At 50.7% G+C, this 18,750-nt stretch overlaps 2 protein-coding genes across 4 annotated transcripts; one reads left to right on the top strand and one right to left on the bottom strand.

Annotated features, from left to right (window-relative positions):
• Positions 1-463: 463 nt before the first annotated feature.
• LOC122377420 (TBC1 domain family member 7-like) lies at positions 464-8,411 on the top strand. 2 transcript variants are annotated; one of them, XM_043357423.1, is made up of 8 exons: positions 464-630; positions 1,037-1,098; positions 4,787-4,855; positions 5,110-5,349; positions 5,551-5,754; positions 5,940-6,149; positions 6,976-7,230; positions 7,501-8,411. In XM_043357423.1, the coding sequence occupies exons 5-8, from the start codon at positions 5,551-5,553 to the stop codon at positions 7,708-7,710; spliced, it is 879 nt and encodes a 292-aa protein (XP_043213358.1). In that variant the 5' UTR covers positions 464-630; positions 1,037-1,098; positions 4,787-4,855; positions 5,110-5,349; the 3' UTR covers positions 7,711-8,411. The 2 variants fall into 2 exon arrangements, with proteins under 2 accessions (XP_043213358.1, XP_043213360.1); XM_043357425.1 differs by lacking the exon at positions 464-630 and adding an exon at positions 743-814.
• Positions 8,412-10,173: 1,762 nt separating this feature from the next.
• LOC122377419 (actin-related protein 5-like) lies at positions 10,174-18,650 on the bottom strand. 2 transcript variants are annotated; one of them, XM_043357421.1, is made up of 11 exons: positions 18,299-18,650; positions 17,656-17,753; positions 14,341-14,557; positions 13,840-13,992; positions 13,414-13,544; positions 12,814-13,047; positions 12,465-12,661; positions 12,036-12,219; positions 11,551-11,729; positions 11,084-11,266; positions 10,174-10,606 (listed from the first exon to the last, which is right to left on the bottom strand). In XM_043357421.1, the coding sequence occupies exons 1-11, from the start codon at positions 18,393-18,395 to the stop codon at positions 10,411-10,413; spliced, it is 1,869 nt and encodes a 622-aa protein (XP_043213356.1). In that variant the 5' UTR covers positions 18,396-18,650; the 3' UTR covers positions 10,174-10,410. The 2 variants fall into 2 exon arrangements, with proteins under 2 accessions (XP_043213356.1, XP_043213357.1); XM_043357422.1 differs by having other exon boundaries at positions 18,568-18,614.
• Between the last annotated feature and the right edge of the window lie 100 nt (positions 18,651-18,750).

Genomic DNA, 18,750 nt, shown 5'->3' with positions numbered 1-18,750 from the left:
TGATAATACCTTTAACTGCAATGTTGACTGAAATGCATATTTTTTAGCAGTGGTAGAAGTGTATCAACTAGCGAAAATTATCGCAAAATTCTCTGAATGAGCAATTAACCGCTATATTTTAATAAATTCCTCCAAAGGGACAATTCTAAGGCAATTTTAGAAACAATCCCCTTGTCACAGCTTGCTCAGCATTTCTATTCATTCTGGTCCCTAATGTTCATGTAAGGGAGCGAAGAAAAATGATTTTTTTAAACTGTCGCTTCTCTGGTCCACGCACAATGCCTCAGCCTTCTACATTCATGTAGCCCATTGACCATTGTTTAGGGGAGAATGTACATGCACTTTCAGTATCAACTCAGTATCAAGTATCAACTCAGCAGTATCAACATCAAGAATATTCGCATTCCGTTTCCCGTATCAGTATGCCCGTATCTATCAGAATTTCCTCTTGATGTCGCCCTTTACGAGAGTTTTACTAAAAGTCTTCAATATTTGTGCGCATACTGCTGTCCAATTATAAATGTCATAAATGCGGTGCTACCCGTTTGTGGGGGGATTGCACGGCATTTCCCACGGATTTATTATCAATTTAGAAATCGTACACAGTCGGACATTTTGCTTACTGAGGAGGTAAGCAGCTAGTTACCTCAAATGATTGAATACCGGTGATATTTTTTGCATTTGTTACTCTGCACCGCAATGTCACAGTTGCGCCATAATTGGCATTAAATTAGCAATAATTAGCCATTATTCGCTTTTAGACATTTTGCACATGTTAATTTACAATCCAACCCTTTGTAACCCATCCTAAAAGGTACATAATGCCTGCCTGAAACCGTTCTTTAGCATAGTTTTTATTTTTGGCATTTGCAGCGCAGAGAGGTCAATTTGTGCGTGCTTTAGTCGTCAAAGGTCTCCCTTTGAATTGCTTATCGGGTGCAATTTGCAATTGCCTGCCAGTTGCCACCCTGGTTAAATGTCAACAGTGGATTTGAGTCTGGCTGAAATATTCATAATCATTTAATTTCATTTCCAGGGAATTCATCTTACATAATCGGAATGAGCACTGCAGCCGCAGTTGATACACTAGAGGCCTTGGTGAGTACCTACCTACCTCTGTGTAGCAAAATTTGTACTTTGTACCACCCACTTTCAGGCTGTCAACTTAATAACCACATCTGAGTTAAAAGACAATTGATTTGAGTGGACAGGCTGTTAACCTGAGTTGTGCTGGTGGTCTGAGTTTTTGTTGTGCTGGGGGCATTAATCCACACCCCCTGTCTAACTCAGCTCCTGGGCCATGTATAAGTGGCATTCGTATAAGTGGCATTCGAAAGAGTGTGTAAAATAACCAGTAAAATACTTTGGGTATTTTTATGTCAGGTCACCAGAGGTCATCAAAGTTAAAAATTGGTCTAGTTAAACAATTTTCAACAATGCTGTGCATAACATGGAAGCAAATAAAGCTACAGCACCTTTGAAAATTTCATTCGATAGCTTTTTTCCTGCTCTTTCTGCGGTGTGTCCTCAGATTTGACCTAACATCCCAGTAAACATGCCGACGTCGGCCCGACGTCGGCCGTCGGCGTGACGTCGGCAACTCGGCATCGGCATGCCGACGTCGGCCCGACGTCGGTCCAACCTCGGCACGACGTCGGCTGGATGTCGGACATGCCCGCATGTTCCGACGTCCAGCCGAGGTCCAGCCGACGTCGGGCCGACGTCGGACCGAGATCAATTGCTGAGGTCCAGCCGACGTCGGGCCGACGTCTGGGCGACGTCGGACCGACATCGGCCGCTGTTTTGACCGTTAAAATAATATAAAATACATGTTTCATGTTTCATAAAGAGCTTCTGTATTCAAAATATCCTCAGGAAACTCAAATCTTCCTCCACGCCGCAACCCCCTGATCCGGACTGGACGGGAAACTTTATCCCATTCCCATTTGGGATTGCCCGTAAGCCGAGCTCGCCCGTAGCCGGGTGCGGTGAGTGCTTGGGGGCTTCTCGGCCTATCCTTTGGTCAGGCTCAGCCCCGGCAACTCACCAGGGCCGGGCCCAGTTCATATAGAAAGGCCAGTCGGCAAGTGTCACTTTGCCAATGTGCCACTTATCAAAGGGGCACTGTAAGCCGGAACTGTATTTCCACTGCCGCGGTCGGCACCTGCACACCGAACGACGCGCAAACCCGATCCTCCCCTCCGCCTGACCCCCACTGCCCGGCGGCCGCTGCAGATGGCCTTCGCCGCTGCCGGCCGCCGGCACATCCGAACTTTGACCCGCCTGCGCGCGCGCCAACATGAGCGAGCCGGCGAAACAGATCAGCGCTGCCAGTACACAGTACAACACAGTACAGACACTTTGGGAAACGTTGGTGCAGGTGTGTAAGAGTGGCTATATGAATCCATTGTGGGGTCGCCCTTTCCAATAAGTGTCACGTAATAGCAATGGGACCAGGGACTCTATATGAACTGGACCCAGGGTGCTCGCCAAGAAGACCAATGTCTCCATCCTATGATCCTTCCGGGTCTGAAATGGTCTTGTCAGACCGAAAGGGCATAACCCAACAAAACAAACCAAGTTGGTTAGTTGGCTGTGTGGTGTAGTGGTTAGCGCACTAACCTCTCGTTCGAATGACATGAGGTTCGAATCCCATCGCCGGCTGATGCTTTTGGCGTGTTGTCCCAGTAAACATGCCGACGTCGGCGACTGGGGGGCTCGAATCCCGCCGCCGGTTGATATTTTTGGCGCGTTGTCCCAATAAACATGCCGACGTCGGCCCCGTCGGTCCAACGACAAACGATCTCGTCAACCTCGGCAGACGATCTCGGCCCGACGTCGGCTCGACGTCGGCTGGACTTCGGCTGGACGTCGGAACATGCGGGCATATCCGACGTCCAGCCGATGTCGGGCCGAGGTTGAACCGACGTTGGGCCGACGTCGGGCCGAGCCTCGGCCCGACGTCGGGCCGACGTCGGCATGTTTACTGGGATCAATGGTTTGGCTTCCAAACAGCAACAACTGTAATTGAAAATTTCATTCGATAGCTTTTTTCCTGCTCTTTCTGCGGTGTGTCCTCAGATTTGACCTAACATCAACGGTTTGGCTTCCAAACAGCAACAACTGTTAACCCGCGCCCCGTAGGGGGGGGGGGGCGAAACGGCCTCCTAAGATTTTTCGAAAAAAAAACTCGTAAAAAGCGGCCGATCGCGACAAAACTTTCAGTACCCTCGAGTTAATCAATCTCACACCTATCCTAAAAATGTCATGACCCTGACCCTAATCGCTAATGACCTTTGACCTGTAACCTTTTTGCCGAGACCATGTTTGGCTAGAATCGCGATTCGGCGTATGTCGGCCCGCGTTAGCCGCGCGTCTGCAGTCTTTTCGTGGTCTCCAGCGTTCAAACATGTGATAAGATGCTGGTCCCATGTATTAGGGTCGGCGTCAGGGTGACCTGAAGGTCAGGTCAGGTCATTGACCTTTGATGACCTCGGTTTCTTTTTTCGAGTTTTACATGTTTCTAGGCTAGTTTTTAAAAGCTGAATTCGAATTTAGCAACCATTTTAACATTTGCGAAGTACGAGTAGTTTTGGTGCCTTCGTGACATGTTACGAAGCTGTCTGAAGCGGTTGACACGTAGGTACTACAAACATCTGGCAGGTTGACCTGACTGCCGACTGGTTGACCTGACCTGACCCGAGCTGCCTAAGTGCATGAATACATCTTCTGTGATCAAAACTAACATGATATTCGTGATCAGCATCCCGAAAAACCCCATAGCAGCCACACTTTACGACATTCTAACAGGTCCCGACTTTTCCGACTTTTGGGTCATTGACCTGACCTGGCAGGTGAACCGATGACCTTGGACCCTAACCCACACCCTGGTGGGGTCTGTTTATAAAGCGACCTGGTGGTGGTGGGGGGGGGGGGCTATTTTTGCCCCCCCCCCCCCGTTTCTCTGTAACTACCTACTGGACGGATCCGCAAAATTCAAACGGTGTTCGAAAGCCCTATCAAATTTGCTAAGGGAATAGTAATTTCATTGACCTCGGGGTCGCCGATGACGTCACAGGTCAGGTCAAAGATAAAATGTTGTGCTGTTCACGGGTCTTCTAGGGAATGCGCTTTAACATCGAGTAAAACGCATTTTATCGAAAATCAGCGATAAGGCGACAGTTGCCTAGTACATATGTTGCTATTACAGGTCACTGATAACAGGTCAGGTCACGCAAGGGTCAGCACATGAACCCAATGTTACTAGGGCTTTGCTATGCATATTTTATGGCTAATTTTTCATTTCCAACTCAATGGTGTTGGTTATAAGACCATCAGAAACGGTTTAGGTCACTTCCTGGTGGGGGTCAGGTCAATGTCAGGTCAAAAAAGTCAAACTTCAAAGTTGATATTTTTGCATAAAAGGGGTATTTGATTCGATGCAGCTCATCGCGGCGAGTCAATCATGAAAAGTTGTGCCAAAAACAGCGGCGTTCCGCGCCCCCGTTTTTGAAAACGGCGGTGCGAAAAACTGTATACTGTACACTAGTTATGATTCTTCTTCTTATTTTTTGAAGCTTTACCTGAATAACGGCCAAGCAGGCTAGGGGTCGAACCAACTTGCGCCATCATGTGCCGCTAAAGAATGCAGAATGGCAACTGGCAAGTGCCGGCAAGTGTTCATTCATTTTCTGTACAGCGTCTTCCGACCACCATTCGCCGACTACCAACTCATGCCCGGAATGGCGTACCTAATGCTGAAGATATTGATGTTTTTTGTTTGCAGTTTCGTAAAGTGGACTCGGAAGTAGAATCCATTTTACGTGAGCTTGACGCGAACTCTGCTGGTGACCAGGTACGTACTTCATTTTCTGTGAGTAGTGAACTGTCGGGCATCCGCGCCTCTGTTTTTCCTCATAATTCAAATTAGGTGCCCTAATAAGTATGCTCAAGTATACTCTATACATCCTTATTGTCATTGACGCATACTGAGCTCGCGTCAACGCGCCCGAAAACCTCAACAAACAGACGATCCTAACCGTCATTCGGCAGCCAGCTGCGAGCCGGAGTCTGTCCTGTCCAAAGTGAGAACGGATGGCTGTCCTTCAGGCGACCGTGGGCGAGGTGGCGCTGCGGCTCACCAAGGTGCGGCAGACGTTCGAGACGCTGCGCGCAGAGGTGGCAGACGTGCAGCGCGAGCGTCAGCAGTGCGTCGACCAGCTCAACACAGAGCTTGACCAGTTCTCGGAGCTGTTCGACCGGCTGACGGCGCGTGTCGGGCCCGTGCCGCCGCTGGACCCGCCTGCCGACCGCTGACTGCGCGAGCCCACCGCCAGACGACGCTGAAAGGTAAACCGATATTCGTCATTGCGGGAATGGTTCACCAAAGTGCAATCGCCAGTGCATTCTTGGCAATGCTTGATGTTGGTACTGATGCAGCCTGCAGGACTTGTTTAAGATTCAAGAATAAATAAAAGTCGTAAATGAAAGTACCTACCTATCCTTACAGTTAAGCTTCACGGAATACCGGTTTCTTTTCCCTCTTCGCAGATGAATTCCACGGACGAGCGCAACTTTCGGTCCCAGTACTATGGGAAGGTGGGCTTCCGTCGCGGTGACGAGAAGCGTTCGCTGGAGCCGCTGCTGGGCGAGGTGCCGGCGGACGCCGGGCGCCTGGCCCAAGCGGTGCGCACGGCGCTCCAGCTGCCCGCCATGTACCGGCCGCTCGTCTGGAAACTGCTGCTCAAAGTCCAGGTGAGCGTCAGTGCTGGTTTTGCGCCCCGCTGGAGTTTCTTATGTTCTGCACCCGATCCAAGAAGCTTGAACGACCATGCGAGAATAAAATCAACCATGCGGCGTTTTGCGATTTCTTGCTGCCGCCGGCCAGTGACGAACGGCGGTAACTGTACGTCAGCTCGGACTGTGTGGTCTGCCGACAGCCGTGCCACCCCGAGGCGGCCGAGTTCGTCACGGCGCGCCGCCGGGAGACCTGTGACGACACGGAGCACATGCTGCGCCTGCTGGGCCACGTCACGGACGACACGCCGCCGGCGCTCGTCCACTGGCTCGGCTGGCTGCTCAACTCGGGCCGACTGGTGGCGATGGACGCGGCTCAGATCGACGACCAGAACAGCGCGCCCCAACTGCAGGTGAGCAGAAATGGACGGCCGGTGGCCCGAGCTCTCAGCGGTAGGAGGCCTCCGAAGAGAGCTGCTTGAACCAACTCCTGCGATCGGAATTCTGATGCCTGTGAAGGAGGATATTAGTGGTGTCATTTTCCAAAAAATGGCTGACCGATACCGACCGAAACCGAAATTTGGGAAACATTTCCGACCGAATACCGACCGACAACATCCCAAGCCAAAATTTGACCGAAATTTGACCGAAATTCTAGTTGCTATTATTTTACCCCCAATTATTTGGTAAATTCCGATGGAAAATAATGGGAAATAGCATTTCAGTCCAAGTTCAGCCAATTCTTAGCCACTGCAAAATACATTTTGTGGTAGAAGTTACATTGCTAAGGGTAGATTGCAGGGTACATTGGCTAAGGGTACATTGCATTTAACTAGGAAAAAAATGGAATGCTTTCTCTTGTTGAAAATGGTTTCACTGACAGGGTGACCGAAAATGTCCGATTTTTGGGTGGCCTGACCGACCAATTACCGAATCGGTCAGCACATCTTTTCGGTAACCGAATTTTTCGGTAACCGATTGACACCAATAGAGGATATTATAGATCTCGAGAATGCGACTGGGCTGGTTCAGCGCCGTTGATTAGAAACGGTTCGCTCACAGCAAACGCAGCATTGATCATAGGCTTTGATTTGTGCCTTTTAATTCATATTGTCATTGTCTCTAGCAGCCGTGCCCGTGACTTTACACATCTGTGAAATCCGGCCATTCTGTATCAGCTGACTGTCTGCAGCCGAATCCGCCCGGTGTCTGTGTCTCACACCGTCTCCCGCCCTGCAGGTGGCCGAGCTGGTGGCTGACCTGTTTGACGGCGCCGCGGAGCGCTGCTGGGTGAGCTGGCGACTGTGGACGCTGGCCGCCGGTGCGCTGAAGCTGCTGCCCGGCCAGCTGCCCTGGCTGACGGCTCAGCTGGAGCGCGAACAGCCGGCGCTGGCCGCTCATCTCAGTCAGCTGGGTGTGCTGAGTGCCGAGCGCGACAGCCCGCTGCGCCACTGGGCGGAGCGGCTCTTCTGCGGCATTCTGCCCGGGTCGTCGGTGGGTCGCCTGCTAATAACTACCCTAGACACTCCCCTAAACCTATTAACCAATAAAATTCACGGTCAGCGTGTTCTATGAGCTAATTTGCCTCTGCGACATGCACGAGAACCTTGTGCTTGTAGGAGATTTCGTTGTTTTGTACAATGTAACATCACTAAAAAGCGAACAATTATGACATGCATCACTTAGTCAGTACAATTATTTTCTTCATCGTCGCTGAGTCGGTTACCGTGTGCGTTACTGTGTCTCTGCGTGTCTGTCTGTCAGGTGGAGCGTCTGGTGGACCGGCTGGTGGCCGGCGCAGAGCGGATCCTGCCTCTGACGGCGGTCAGTCTGCTGCTGACACACAGCCGCGCACTGATGGCCTGCACGGACCCCGCCGACGCCCGCCGCCTCCTCCTGCACGTGCAGCCGGAGGACACCGACCGCGTCTTCAACTGGGCACTCGACAGCTGGACCAAACTCAGCAAGGTCTGACTGACTACACGGACTCGACTCTGCGGGTGGGTGTCGGAAAACGCTTGTGATGGTCATAATATGAATCCACCCGGCTGCCCGGCTGGTGTGGGTCAAACAGCCACTAAGTGCACTGTGGATCGACATGTATTTGTGAGCGCGTTACTGAGGTATGGGCGAGATGTCCGGTCATCAGCCGAAAACCGCCTTTCATTCATGTGTCAAAGCTGACGCGTTTTTTTCGTGTTTCGGACCGTGTCGGTCCTCTGACTCTGTGTTAGCTGTTGCGAGGCCGCGGCAGTTAGCTGGTAGCTGCATTCTACACCGGTCGATGCTGTTTTACGGATTCTCTTCAGTGACCTGGTCACCTGAACTCACCGTATTGGTTTCGTTTCGAAAGTAACTATGTGGAACATGAATTCCTTCAAATGATTTACACTCGTTTAGCATCTTATAGCTTTTTCTTCGTCGACAACTCTTGTTTGATTTTGGAAAACAGTAGTACGCACATTCCGTCTTCGCAAATCACCTGCCGCCTCACAGCCATCGTCAAAGCTAGCACGATTATCTGTCCCGCCGGTGCCGGGTTCGGTGATATTTTTTTTTAGGGCTCGGTGTTGCATCATCATCAGACTGGTTTGTTTCATAGCGTTTTGTTTGAGATTTTTGGAAAGCCCTCCAATGTAGACATTTTTGTCGAAATATATAGCATAACAATATGGCATCGGCTGTCACATTGGCACGCAATCAATCAGACCGATCTAGAGATAGCATAGTTCGTTGATGACAAACACCCTAGCGGATACTGATATCGGCGTCAATCACTGTTGGTATGTACCGTTCAATTTCGTATCATCGATTTCCCGGGTTTGAGCCCTTGGCATTATGGGTTCGTCGAAGCGCCGCAAAAGAGGTTCAGTTTTCCTCGCCAGGGAATGTTAGCTGTGTTACTCCGGCGTTGGAGCGTTGTCAGAAGCTGCGAAGCCATTTCTGTCTATTCCATGCCATTTCTGCCATATGCCATTTCTGTAGCCGTGGGCACGGACTACGACGCCAAAACGTTCGGGGTGGGGCCGGAGGTGTTCCTCAAGACTATAAAACAATATACATACAATGCATTGCTGAAATAGGTACGGACTGTGAACTTTGATGACCGACAGTGGCGCCTGCATTCTTTTTAACCCGCGCACCGACGGGGGGGGGCGGATATCCGCCCCCCCCCCTGAGGTTTTTCGCAAATAGCGGGAAAACCGCGGCGCGTAGCGCCGCGAAATTTGGTATGACTATTCCCTTATCAATTTTACACATGGTGTGCAAGTTTGAACCTCCTACCTTTCAAGGTCAGGTCACCAGGTCACTTTGAATGACCCAACCTCAAGTCACTTTTTTGCAACTTTGTCACCGTGCCAGAGCTACAGTAGATGTCGGAGGCCTTTGAAAGTCGCAGGATGTTATTAGGTCATTAGTAGCTACAATTTGTATATCTCGGAATTTTGATATCGGTGACCTAAGGTCAGGTCAATTTCGCGACCTCCCCATTATAAGTCAATGGGGGAAAAATCAACTCCCTGTTTTTACCACTAAAACGGGTCGGAATGGCCCCATATACCATACATGACTTCATATACGATCAACCTTCACTACCTTGAGGTCTGTTTTGCTGTTGGGCAGCTGTGAGGTCATGTGACGTCATCAAAGGTCACCAAAGGTTTTTGGCCAATAACTCCGTACAGGAACAAGATACAGACGCGTGGATGGTCTCATTGTGTTCAGCTCGTCAAGACGCATCGAATGATATACATGATGACCTCGAGGTCACGTGACCTGAGGTCAACCTTTGACCTTGACCTTTCGAGGTCAACATATATATCATTCGATGCGGATTGACGAGAGGATCACGATGATGCCCTTAGTTTGTTCCTATCTTGACTAATTCGAAAGTTATTCGAGAAAAACTCTCTCCATATTTAGCGCCGCCATTTTTACTTTTTCGACCCCTGTGACGTCATCTTTGACCTGACCTGAAAATGACCTTAGTAAAAATTGTAGATCTTGACCGTGCGTATCCGATGCCGTTTACCGCTTGTCGCTATCTTGCTTCGTTCTCGAGATCTCAGGGGGGGGGCGGTCATCCGCCCCCCCCCCGTCGGTACTAAGTTGGCGCAGACCCCCGTCGGTGCGCGGGTTAATGTCTCCAGCACATTTGGTACGTTTTCGGCACATATTGTTTTCATTACAAAGCTTAATGTATCCCGTGGCGCGATTTAGCGATCCAAACCCGGTGCAGAATTGCAAAGATGCAAAGCCAGTTCGGGCTGGATACCTACCTTGTCATTGTGAAATATCTGTCGAAAACCTTGCAATAAACTGCAAAACCACTGAGTGACTTACTCGGCTCTTGCCGAGGTTGCACTTAACCCCTTAGCTGCAGCCCTGTTGTAGTTTTCTACTATCCACAAGTGGCCTTAGCATTTAATAATCCGATTATTCCGCATCATTTATTGACAACCTTATCCGTTAATAGATGGCTCAATCAATCTGCAAACAGACAGTCGATGCAGGACGTTTGCAAACGGATCAAGTTCGAAATGGCCGGAACCTTACAAACAAAGATACTACGGAATGCACGCAAAATCCGACCACTCACTGCACGGGCACAGTGGACGAAAACAAGTGATTCACAGTTCAGTTGGCGGGCTGCAGCGGCGCTGCTGGCTGACCTCAGGCGGGCTGGCCGGCCGCCGGCTCGGCCGGGGTTGGCCAGTACCGGTTGGAGGCCACGTGCTCGGCCAGGTAGTCGGGGCCACACTCGACGTACTGCTGTCGGGAGACGTACTCGAGCTGGCCCGCGGCGCTCAGGGAGCGGGCGCCGCGCCACGCGTCCAGCGAGGGCGAGCTGGCCACCGACACCGCGAAACTGCAACGAACAGAGTCTGTCACAACGCCGCACAGACACACAGGCGCCGATACAGTCTGCCAACGACACGGCGAAACTGAAACACGCACAGAGTCTGTCACAACTCACAACGCCGCACAGACACTGCCGATACACAGAGTAGGCTGAAACTAACCTACAACAAAGATAGCCACTGGCTAAGCGGCATCCGCGGGAGAGCGTCAGCCATGACGCATCCTGTAATTGGTACTTTAAGATAATTGCGTCGATCAAGAGTCATGACGGCGGTCCGACCGTTACAACAACTCATTGCTGTTTATAAATCGTTCGAAGCACAATGCTAGAAAGAAGAAGAAAAAACTTTCAAGAGAAACTGCTCATTGCGCACCGCATCCCCCTTCGAAATAAGCTTGGACCCTTCCCTTCTACGAGAGACCGTCACGGTTGCTGCTGCTGCTCAGTTTACAACTACTGTTCCTCCATCTGCTGCGCGCTCACCTGGACTGGAAGGGCCGCATCTGTCGGAGCTCGTGCTCCAGCCGCTGCCGCAGACCGGGCACGTTACTGACGCCACCAGTGACGAACACGTTACCCGCCAGCCGCTGCTGGGCCTCGGCGGGGTACTTGGACAGCACAAACTGGATCGTCTCGGCCAGACCCGCCTGGTCCAGGCCCAGCATGCTGTGGAGCCAAAACACAATGTTACCGACTGCGTCGCACATGTGAAGTGCGAGTGCATTTTCTATTTCTTTCGATACAATAAGTAGCGTGTCCTGAAGGCAAAAGTGTATTTAATAGTCGACTTACTCGTAAGTCGTACTATCGGTGAATCGCAATATACACATAGATTGTGTCGCATGGCTTATCGGCAATCGAAAACAAAAGTCCGTGACTCCGTGATATCACTACACACACGCCTTTCCCGGCGCGCTGAACACGTTGAACACCACCCATCCCTGTCTGACCTGGGCTGGAAGAGGATCTCGGCGGTCTGCAGTGGCTCGGTGCCCAGCTGGATCTGGTGGGGCTGAGCTCCGCCGGCGGCCGGCTGACACCAGGCCAGGTCGGGCGCCAGCTGCCGGAGACGACCCTCGACCTCTGTCAGCTCCTCGGCGTCTGCCTCCGAGTCGCTGTCACCGCCGTCCTGCCGCCGCCAGACAGCGAGAGGAGATACTCAGAGGTCGGACGAAACCCGTACGGTACCGGCTACTAAGAAACCACCGACTGTCCGTGCTTTGACCTCAGTCGTAGCAGGGCAGTCACATTCCACACAATAACGACTTATTTGATTGAAAGCAGTTCACAGGTCAACATTGTACTTATGTGTTACTTATTTTTGAAACATGTTACTTATTTTTTTTCGATTTATCGACTGGCGTTTTCCGTCACGTAAACGCCTCGCTCACGCGCCGTTTTGATTCTCCACTGACGCTGTGTGGCGTTCACTGACCACGTTGATGGCCTTGTAGACGTCCCAGTCCTCGTCCCGCGCGCCGAACGTGTCGTCCTTGGTGGGCCGCTGGGAGGCCAGCTGGCTGATGATGCGCATGCGCTGCTGGCTGGCAGCCGTGCGGCGACGGGCCATCTCCGCGCGCCGCCGCCGCCTCTCCGCACGCCGCTCCAGCAGCTCCCGGCTGGAACGGCCAGGGATTCGCGAGATGTTAGCGGCAAGAGCATACATACACATTTATCCATCTAGCTAAACAGATTCTCGGTGTTTTGTTAACCTATTAGTGCCGGTTAGTTTATACTGCAACGTATTTAATCATTTATCATATCATCTCAAGAGTGTCGTATTCGGTGTCAGACCGGCAGTGATGATTCTTCCAGGCCCGCATCCGTCATATCCGGGTTGACTCTTCCCTGTGTCGCTACTCACCGTCTGCCCTCGAGCTCCCCCAGCCGGGCCTGCAGGGCGTCCGGCGACAGCCGCACCGGCGTCTCCCGGCCGCGCTCGGCCAGCTCCGCCAGCTTGGTCCGGCCGGCCTCGATCCTACGCTCCAGCTCTTGCAGATACTCAGCGTCACCCTCGCCCGACTGACGGGCCCGGGCCAGCCGCCGTTCGTCCTCTGAAATCTGACGGCCAGATCGGTATGTCAAATTTTAGTCATCACGAGTGCTGCATTTAGCGATAGAAATATAGCTTAGTTTCGATGTTTGATTGGGTCACATACCAACGGAGAGCATCACAGAAAGCAAACTGGAAAGTAGAACAGAAATAAACCTACCAACGCCTGTCTTTTCTTTATATGCATTTCGTGCATTCTCGCTTTGGCGATGAGTTTCTTGTCCTTGGCCTCCCCGGCCGCTGGCTGTGAAGGACGCGGCTGCTCCGAGCCGGTTGCTATGGTAACCGGCAGCTGAACTGGTCTGGTATGCTCCTTCTGGTGTGCGGGGTCGGCCCAGAGCCGCAAATCCGAGCCGTAATCGCCGCTGAACCGCACCAGCTCGTGCAGCAGCTCCTGGCGAGCGAGCGGCCCCAGTCAAGTGTGGGTAAAAGCCAGGCAGTTCGTGTCTGCGTTCGTGGTAGAACTGGGCCGCTGGCATGCTGCCGACGCGACATGGGGCGGGTACGTCACTGGGTCGACAGACAAGTGAATCCGTCAACATGGTTACAAAGCAGGACTCTCATATGAACAGCCGCCAGAAACGGCATATCAGCAGCTGAACTGCGGCGGTTCAATGCGCCAAGACGTATCTGCGGGTCTTTGCTTCGGTTCTATATTCGAAATTACGCCAAAAGTACATCACATCAAAGTCATCGACATCAGGGTTTAACAAATTTAAAAGAAAACGTCATTATTCGGTTTGTCAATTCCAGCACATACCTCGGCGCGGGAGAGCGTGATGGCCGCTAGGGCCGACGGGTTCTTGAGCTGCAGAAGGCGCTGCAGGTAGCTGGTCATCAGGAAGCCGCCGACGCCGATCCTGCGAGCATTTCCCGCGTCCATCCTGCCGTCTGTCACATGGGCGAACGGGGACAGCGTCAGGCAACGCGGGTCTTAGCTTAGCGATGTCATCCTCAGCTTCCGGAGTCGGTAAAGAACTGAACGATTAGGGAAGAGCAAAGTACTCAGTGCGCTGAACAGTAACCTTCGGACCATTCACAATTATATCACTGGTCGCACGTTGTTAACCTATGAGACTCACGTTCAACTCATCTCACGCTCATGTCAAATAGGAGGCAGTAAAAGCAAACCGTTGTGCGCGTATCCGTGCAGTGAATGTCGCTGGTTGCACCCTGGGCGACTCACCCAGCACGGGTATGACGTGTGTGGTGTGGTAGCCACAGGAAATGACCAGCGCGTCCCGGCAGTCGGGCTGGTTGTACCGCAGGCTGGCCAGGGCGTCCACGAAGTAGCTGATGGACGGCACCCGGTAACACTCGAACAACAGCTCCGACATGGCTACCGGCAAAACGACCGTATCAAGCACGCTTCGGCGAACAAGCCATCGTCAGCTGGAGCATAGTTGAGCAGTTATTCCCGCTGGCAATGTGCGAGAGTACCCATGCTATCTAGATACAGTGTCAACAAAGGTCCATACTTAACTTAATCGATCGCCGATCTCCGACGCAGGTCGATAGGTGGCGATGCAGTTTAATAGCGGAGTAATTAACATAATATCAATGGGTATATTTGTTCCCCAACATGATTCGCCCAGTATTTGCGAAATAACGAAACAATCACTATGGAAAATGAAGGACACGTGCGTCATCCTGACAGAGACAGGCCGATTGGTGAGTTGCGACTGACCGGCGCGCGAGGAGTTGAGGTTGGCCGGCGGCTCGCTGATGACCATCGGGTGCTGCAGGCCGTCCGGCGTGTTCACCCCCAGGTGCGTCAGCGAGTAGTCCAGCAGCGTCTCCTGCGCCTCGAAGTGCGTCACCACGCCGTGGTCGAACTGTGTCCGTAGGTTCAGCCGCCCGGCCTCCACACTCACGATGTCGTTACCTATCTGCGTCTCCATGTCCTGGCAAAACAGCAGTGGCAGCAGCGTCACAAACGGCGCCAATCTGGTATTAAGTCGAATAAAAAAGATTCCTTGACAATCAAAGTATCTTAAACATCGACTTATTTGGGATAACACGATCCTTCGTTTTTTCTTCTTCACGAACAACTCGAGTAAAATAGGACGGATCGCGACGAAAATTTCAGTACCTACCATCGAGTTAATCAACTAAGCCTTCCCTAACATTTCATGAGTCATCTCGAGACCATGTTTGGCCGGAATTGCGATTCGGCGTATGTCAGCTCACAGTATCCGTGCGTTTCCAGTCTTTTTGTGGTTGTAAACATTCAAGCATGTGAAATGATGTCCCATGCATTGCGGTTGGTGTCAAGGTCACGTGAAGTACAGGTCAAGGTCATTGACCTTTTTTATTTTATTTTTTTCATTCAGGCCTCCCTCCAACGGGCACTTGTGGCCCATTTACAGGAGGGCTCCTCCTCCTCCTGGCCCTCCTGGCGGAACGGGCGGAACCGGGAATCGAACCCGAATCCGGCATCGCCCGCACCGCGGGCCGACACCTTAACCCTCGCGGGCCCGGGGGGGGGGCGTTTTTCGCCCCCCCCCCTGGCGAATATTTGCGATAACTCCCGAACGCTTAGGGATAGGAAGGCGAAACTTTCAGTACCTTTTCTCCCATCAATTTGACATCTTCTGAAGTAAAAAATTTGGACCTAGCCCCCTTGATGACGTCACAAGGTCCATTTTTCTAGACCCCTGCACGGCAAACTTCGGCGTCACAGACGCAAACTTCAAATAGCTGCTAAAAATAGAGTTTTAGAGATAAAGACAAATTACGAGCACGGCTGTGTAGCGTTTGACCTAGAGAAAAATAGAAAAATAGTTTTGGTGACCTGAGGTCAGAGGTCAGGTCAACGACCCCGAAATGTGGTTTTAGTTTTTCGCAAATAACTTCGACAAAAATGGTTCTAGAGCTACGGCAGTGGTACCATCGCATTCGCCTTGTCAAGCCGCGTCGAATGATATATATTTTGTTCGGAAAAGGTCAAGTTTCATGTTGACCTCATGTGACCTCGAATGACCTCTGGTTGACCTTGACACATGAAAGGTCGTTTATGATGGATTTGTACCCGCTGATCACGAATCTGGCATCTATTTTCCTCTAAGCCTTCATTTAGAGCTTCCGGATGGCAAAATTGTCTTATTTATTATTACTAACTTGAATCAGTGAAATAGCCTCTAGCAGGGATACTCTTCTGTGACCTTGACCTTTGAGCAGCCTTGTATCGTAAGATGAACCACAAATAGGGAACTGATAAGCCTCAAAACATTTCAAAACATCTTGGAAGTTAGCACGCAAGATGTGCGAAAAAGTGCCAAGTTTGAGGTCAATTTTGAGCGTGACCTTGACCTTGACCTTGAATTTGGAGCACATTTTCAGAATCCTCAGATTCTCTTCTTTCGTTTGACACCCAATTTTGCCGGTTTGATGCAGCCTGCCGTCCTCTAGAAGGCTTACTTTGAGATCACTACACATATGCCGGTTTTGGCCTTTGACCTTGACCTCTGACCTTGAAAATTGACCTGAGGTAAAAAAATTTAGGTGCATTAGAATCGTCTCGTAAGGACCTTTCGTTTGGTATCGCTTTTGTTTCCGTAGCTTCCTTATTTACGGAGTTAGACAGGGGGGGGGGCGAAAAACGCCCCCCCCCCGGGCTGCGGTGGTTGGGATTACCCCCCGGGCCCGGCCGGGTTAACCGACTGCGCCACCAGGGCCGCCTTTGATGACTTTGGTTCACTTTTATAGTTTTCCATGTTTCTAGGGTAGTTTTTGGAGCTGATTTCGAAGTTAGCACCCAGTTGCACGTTTACTAAGTAATTTCCGTGCCTTCGTAGCATGTTACGAGGCTATCAGTGGTAGTTGACAACTACTATGGATAGTCAGCAGGACCATCCCTGTGGCGATGGTAGCCGACCACCAAGGCAGCCACCATGTCGGCGTCTCGCAGCCGCGACGGGTCGATGTGGACACTACCCGCCAGCCGCAAGTGGGCGCCAGAGAGGGCCGGAAAGCGGAGCAGCACGTGCTCCTGCACATCGGCCTCTTTCCGGCACACGGCGCAGAGCGCGGGACACCGCTTGTCCGGTCACTGATGGCACGCCTCGGAGGGGATACGGCCGATCAGGTACGTACTGGAGCGAGCGGCCCCAGTGGGCGTGGCCCGCCCTCATCTGGTGCACCGAAACAGCAGCCCTCCGGTCCTCTCCGGGGATGGGAAGCGGCAGCGTGCTTCAGAAGATGGGCTTAAATAAAGAATCGGACCAGTTGTCGCGCCACTGACCAGTGGCCGCCCGAGGGACTGACTGCCCGTGTCGGCGAGCGGGCGTCCGAAGGCACGACGTCCTGGGGCAGGGCAGGGCAGGGCTTGTTTCGCCAGAACGTCCGCGCGCTGGTTCCCCTCGATCCCGCCCTGGGCGGGGTCTCACTGCAGATTGGTTGGGGTGATTGGTGTGGGCTGGTGTTTATATCCCTGCTTGGTGCACCTCATACTCTTCTGTGCTGCTCTTCTCAGCAGTTTGAAGAGGGGGCTGCTTGATCCTCCATTCTAGGTGTCATTTTTCTTTTTGTAATTGAAAAACTTGGGTTGTAATTTGGGTTTTTGCCTTGTGGCACTATTGCCTGTCATCAGTGCCAGACATGAACATCCAAACTGTGCAGATCATTATTTAGCCTGCAAGTGCAGGCAGCACAAATTTGGGTTTTGAGATAGCAGCAGCATTGCAGTAACTTGATGGAGGCCCACAAGATTACTTTACTGTTAGTCCCCACATTGGTAGCCCCCACATTGAGCCAACTAATGCAGCTATAAGTCCCAGCCTCAAACTGGTTGAAAGCTAATTACAAAGAACCCAACCTCTGGTAGGTATCACTAGACTCATTAGATACTCAGGTAAATATACTTGTCATCAGTAGGTACTTGTCATCAGGGCTGGAAGGTGTAGCCCTCTGGTCTGGCCTCTAGTAAGGAAAATAAACCTTTTCAGCAACAATACTCTGCTTATAAGGATCCAGAACCAAACCACTATAGCCAAAACAATACCTTTTTCATCTTATCCTTCCTGATCTTTGTGATGAGGTTTTTAAAGATCATGGCAGGGTCTTGCTGATTTGTCCAGCCAACCTTGGCTGTGTATGAACCTGTAAACAAAGTACACAAAAAATGTTGAATTAGAACTACTTAAATGGTGAGTACCTAAACAACTACCTTAGCATTCATGCATGTTCCCTTTACTTACTGTATGGAAAAAAAAAACAGTATTCTGTTCCCAAGTGCTCTTGAACTTGAACTGGTGTTCCTTAAACATGCCATCCTTTGTAATGAAAAAATTATGCCTAAATAAAATACCTATGCATTATGTGACCTTTCCTCCATTTTTTCTGATGATAATTCTCATGGGCTTGTATTTAATTTTGCAACAGTTTAGTAATGGATGAAAAATGGGCATATCTAGAGTGGACATCACAAGAAGCTTTTCCAACCAAGGAGAGCCACTGTAGGTTTGTATATATAGCCTTGCTTTGTATGTTGTAGGTTTGTACATTTGTAGGTTGTAGGTTTAAGAAGCATATACAGGTAAAGCGTCTCTCCTTCGTTAGATAACCATCATGTGACGTCTGCCCTACTGAAGCCCAAAATGCACTTCCCAACAAGACATTTGCTAGTTGTTTAATCATGATCTTACCATTGTCTAAAATCAAAGGAACATCCTTGATATCTTCAGTATAGGCGAACATCTTGTCAGGAGATGGCTTCAGGTCTTTGAAGTGATACGATTCCATTTTGCAAGCTATATCAAGGGGCCGGGGCCGCCGGGGCAGGCCAAGGCCGGGGTCGGGAGGAAAGATGAATTGTTTCAATTATTTCTCATTAAACTGCAGAATAATAAAATATGAACACGGAGGGTTTGTTCAATATCATACAGCAATTACATCAATAAAAGAGGGAATTTACCCGCTAATATATTTTTTTCTCAAAAAATGATATGCAAATTGAATGTGAAACTTGAAATATTTTGCATGCGCTAGGCATGCCTTGCATGCGCCAGATTCGCTTGACTTTCAAAACGGAAGCAAGGAAGAATGCTACTACTAAATAAATGCATACACCTTACATTAGCGTTGAAGCATGAAATTT

The sequence above is a fragment of the Amphibalanus amphitrite genome, unplaced genomic scaffold, assembly GCF_019059575.1.
Source record: "Amphibalanus amphitrite isolate SeventyFive unplaced genomic scaffold, NRLGWU_Aamphi_draft 000044F_arrow, whole genome shotgun sequence".
Classification (NCBI taxonomy): domain Eukaryota; kingdom Metazoa; phylum Arthropoda; class Thecostraca; order Balanomorpha; family Balanidae; genus Amphibalanus; species Amphibalanus amphitrite.
The sequence above is the reverse complement of the archived record's forward strand: the minus strand, read 5'-3'. Positions and strand labels throughout refer to the sequence as shown.

Coding starts and splice junctions, on each gene's coding strand:
- LOC122377420 (XM_043357423.1), top strand. CDS start 5,551: ATGAATTCCACGGACGAGCGCAACTTTCGGTCCCAGTACTATGGGAAG. Junction 5,755..5,939: donor AACTGCTGCTCAAAGTCCAG/GTGAGCGTCAGT, acceptor GTCTGCCGACAG/CCGTGCCACCCCGAGGCGGC. Junction 6,150..6,975: donor ACAGCGCGCCCCAACTGCAG/GTGAGCAGAAAT, acceptor CCCGCCCTGCAG/GTGGCCGAGCTGGTGGCTGA.
- LOC122377419 (XM_043357421.1), bottom strand. CDS start 18,395: ATGGAATCGTATCACTTCAAAGACCTGAAGCCATCTCCTGACAAGATG. Junction 13,993..14,340: donor CCTCAACTCCTCGCGCGCCG/GTCAGTCGCAAC, acceptor TTTTGCCGGTAG/CCATGTCGGAGCTGTTGTTC. Junction 12,220..12,464: donor GGGGAGCTCGAGGGCAGACG/GTGAGTAGCGAC, acceptor TGGCCGTTCCAG/CCGGGAGCTGCTGGAGCGGC.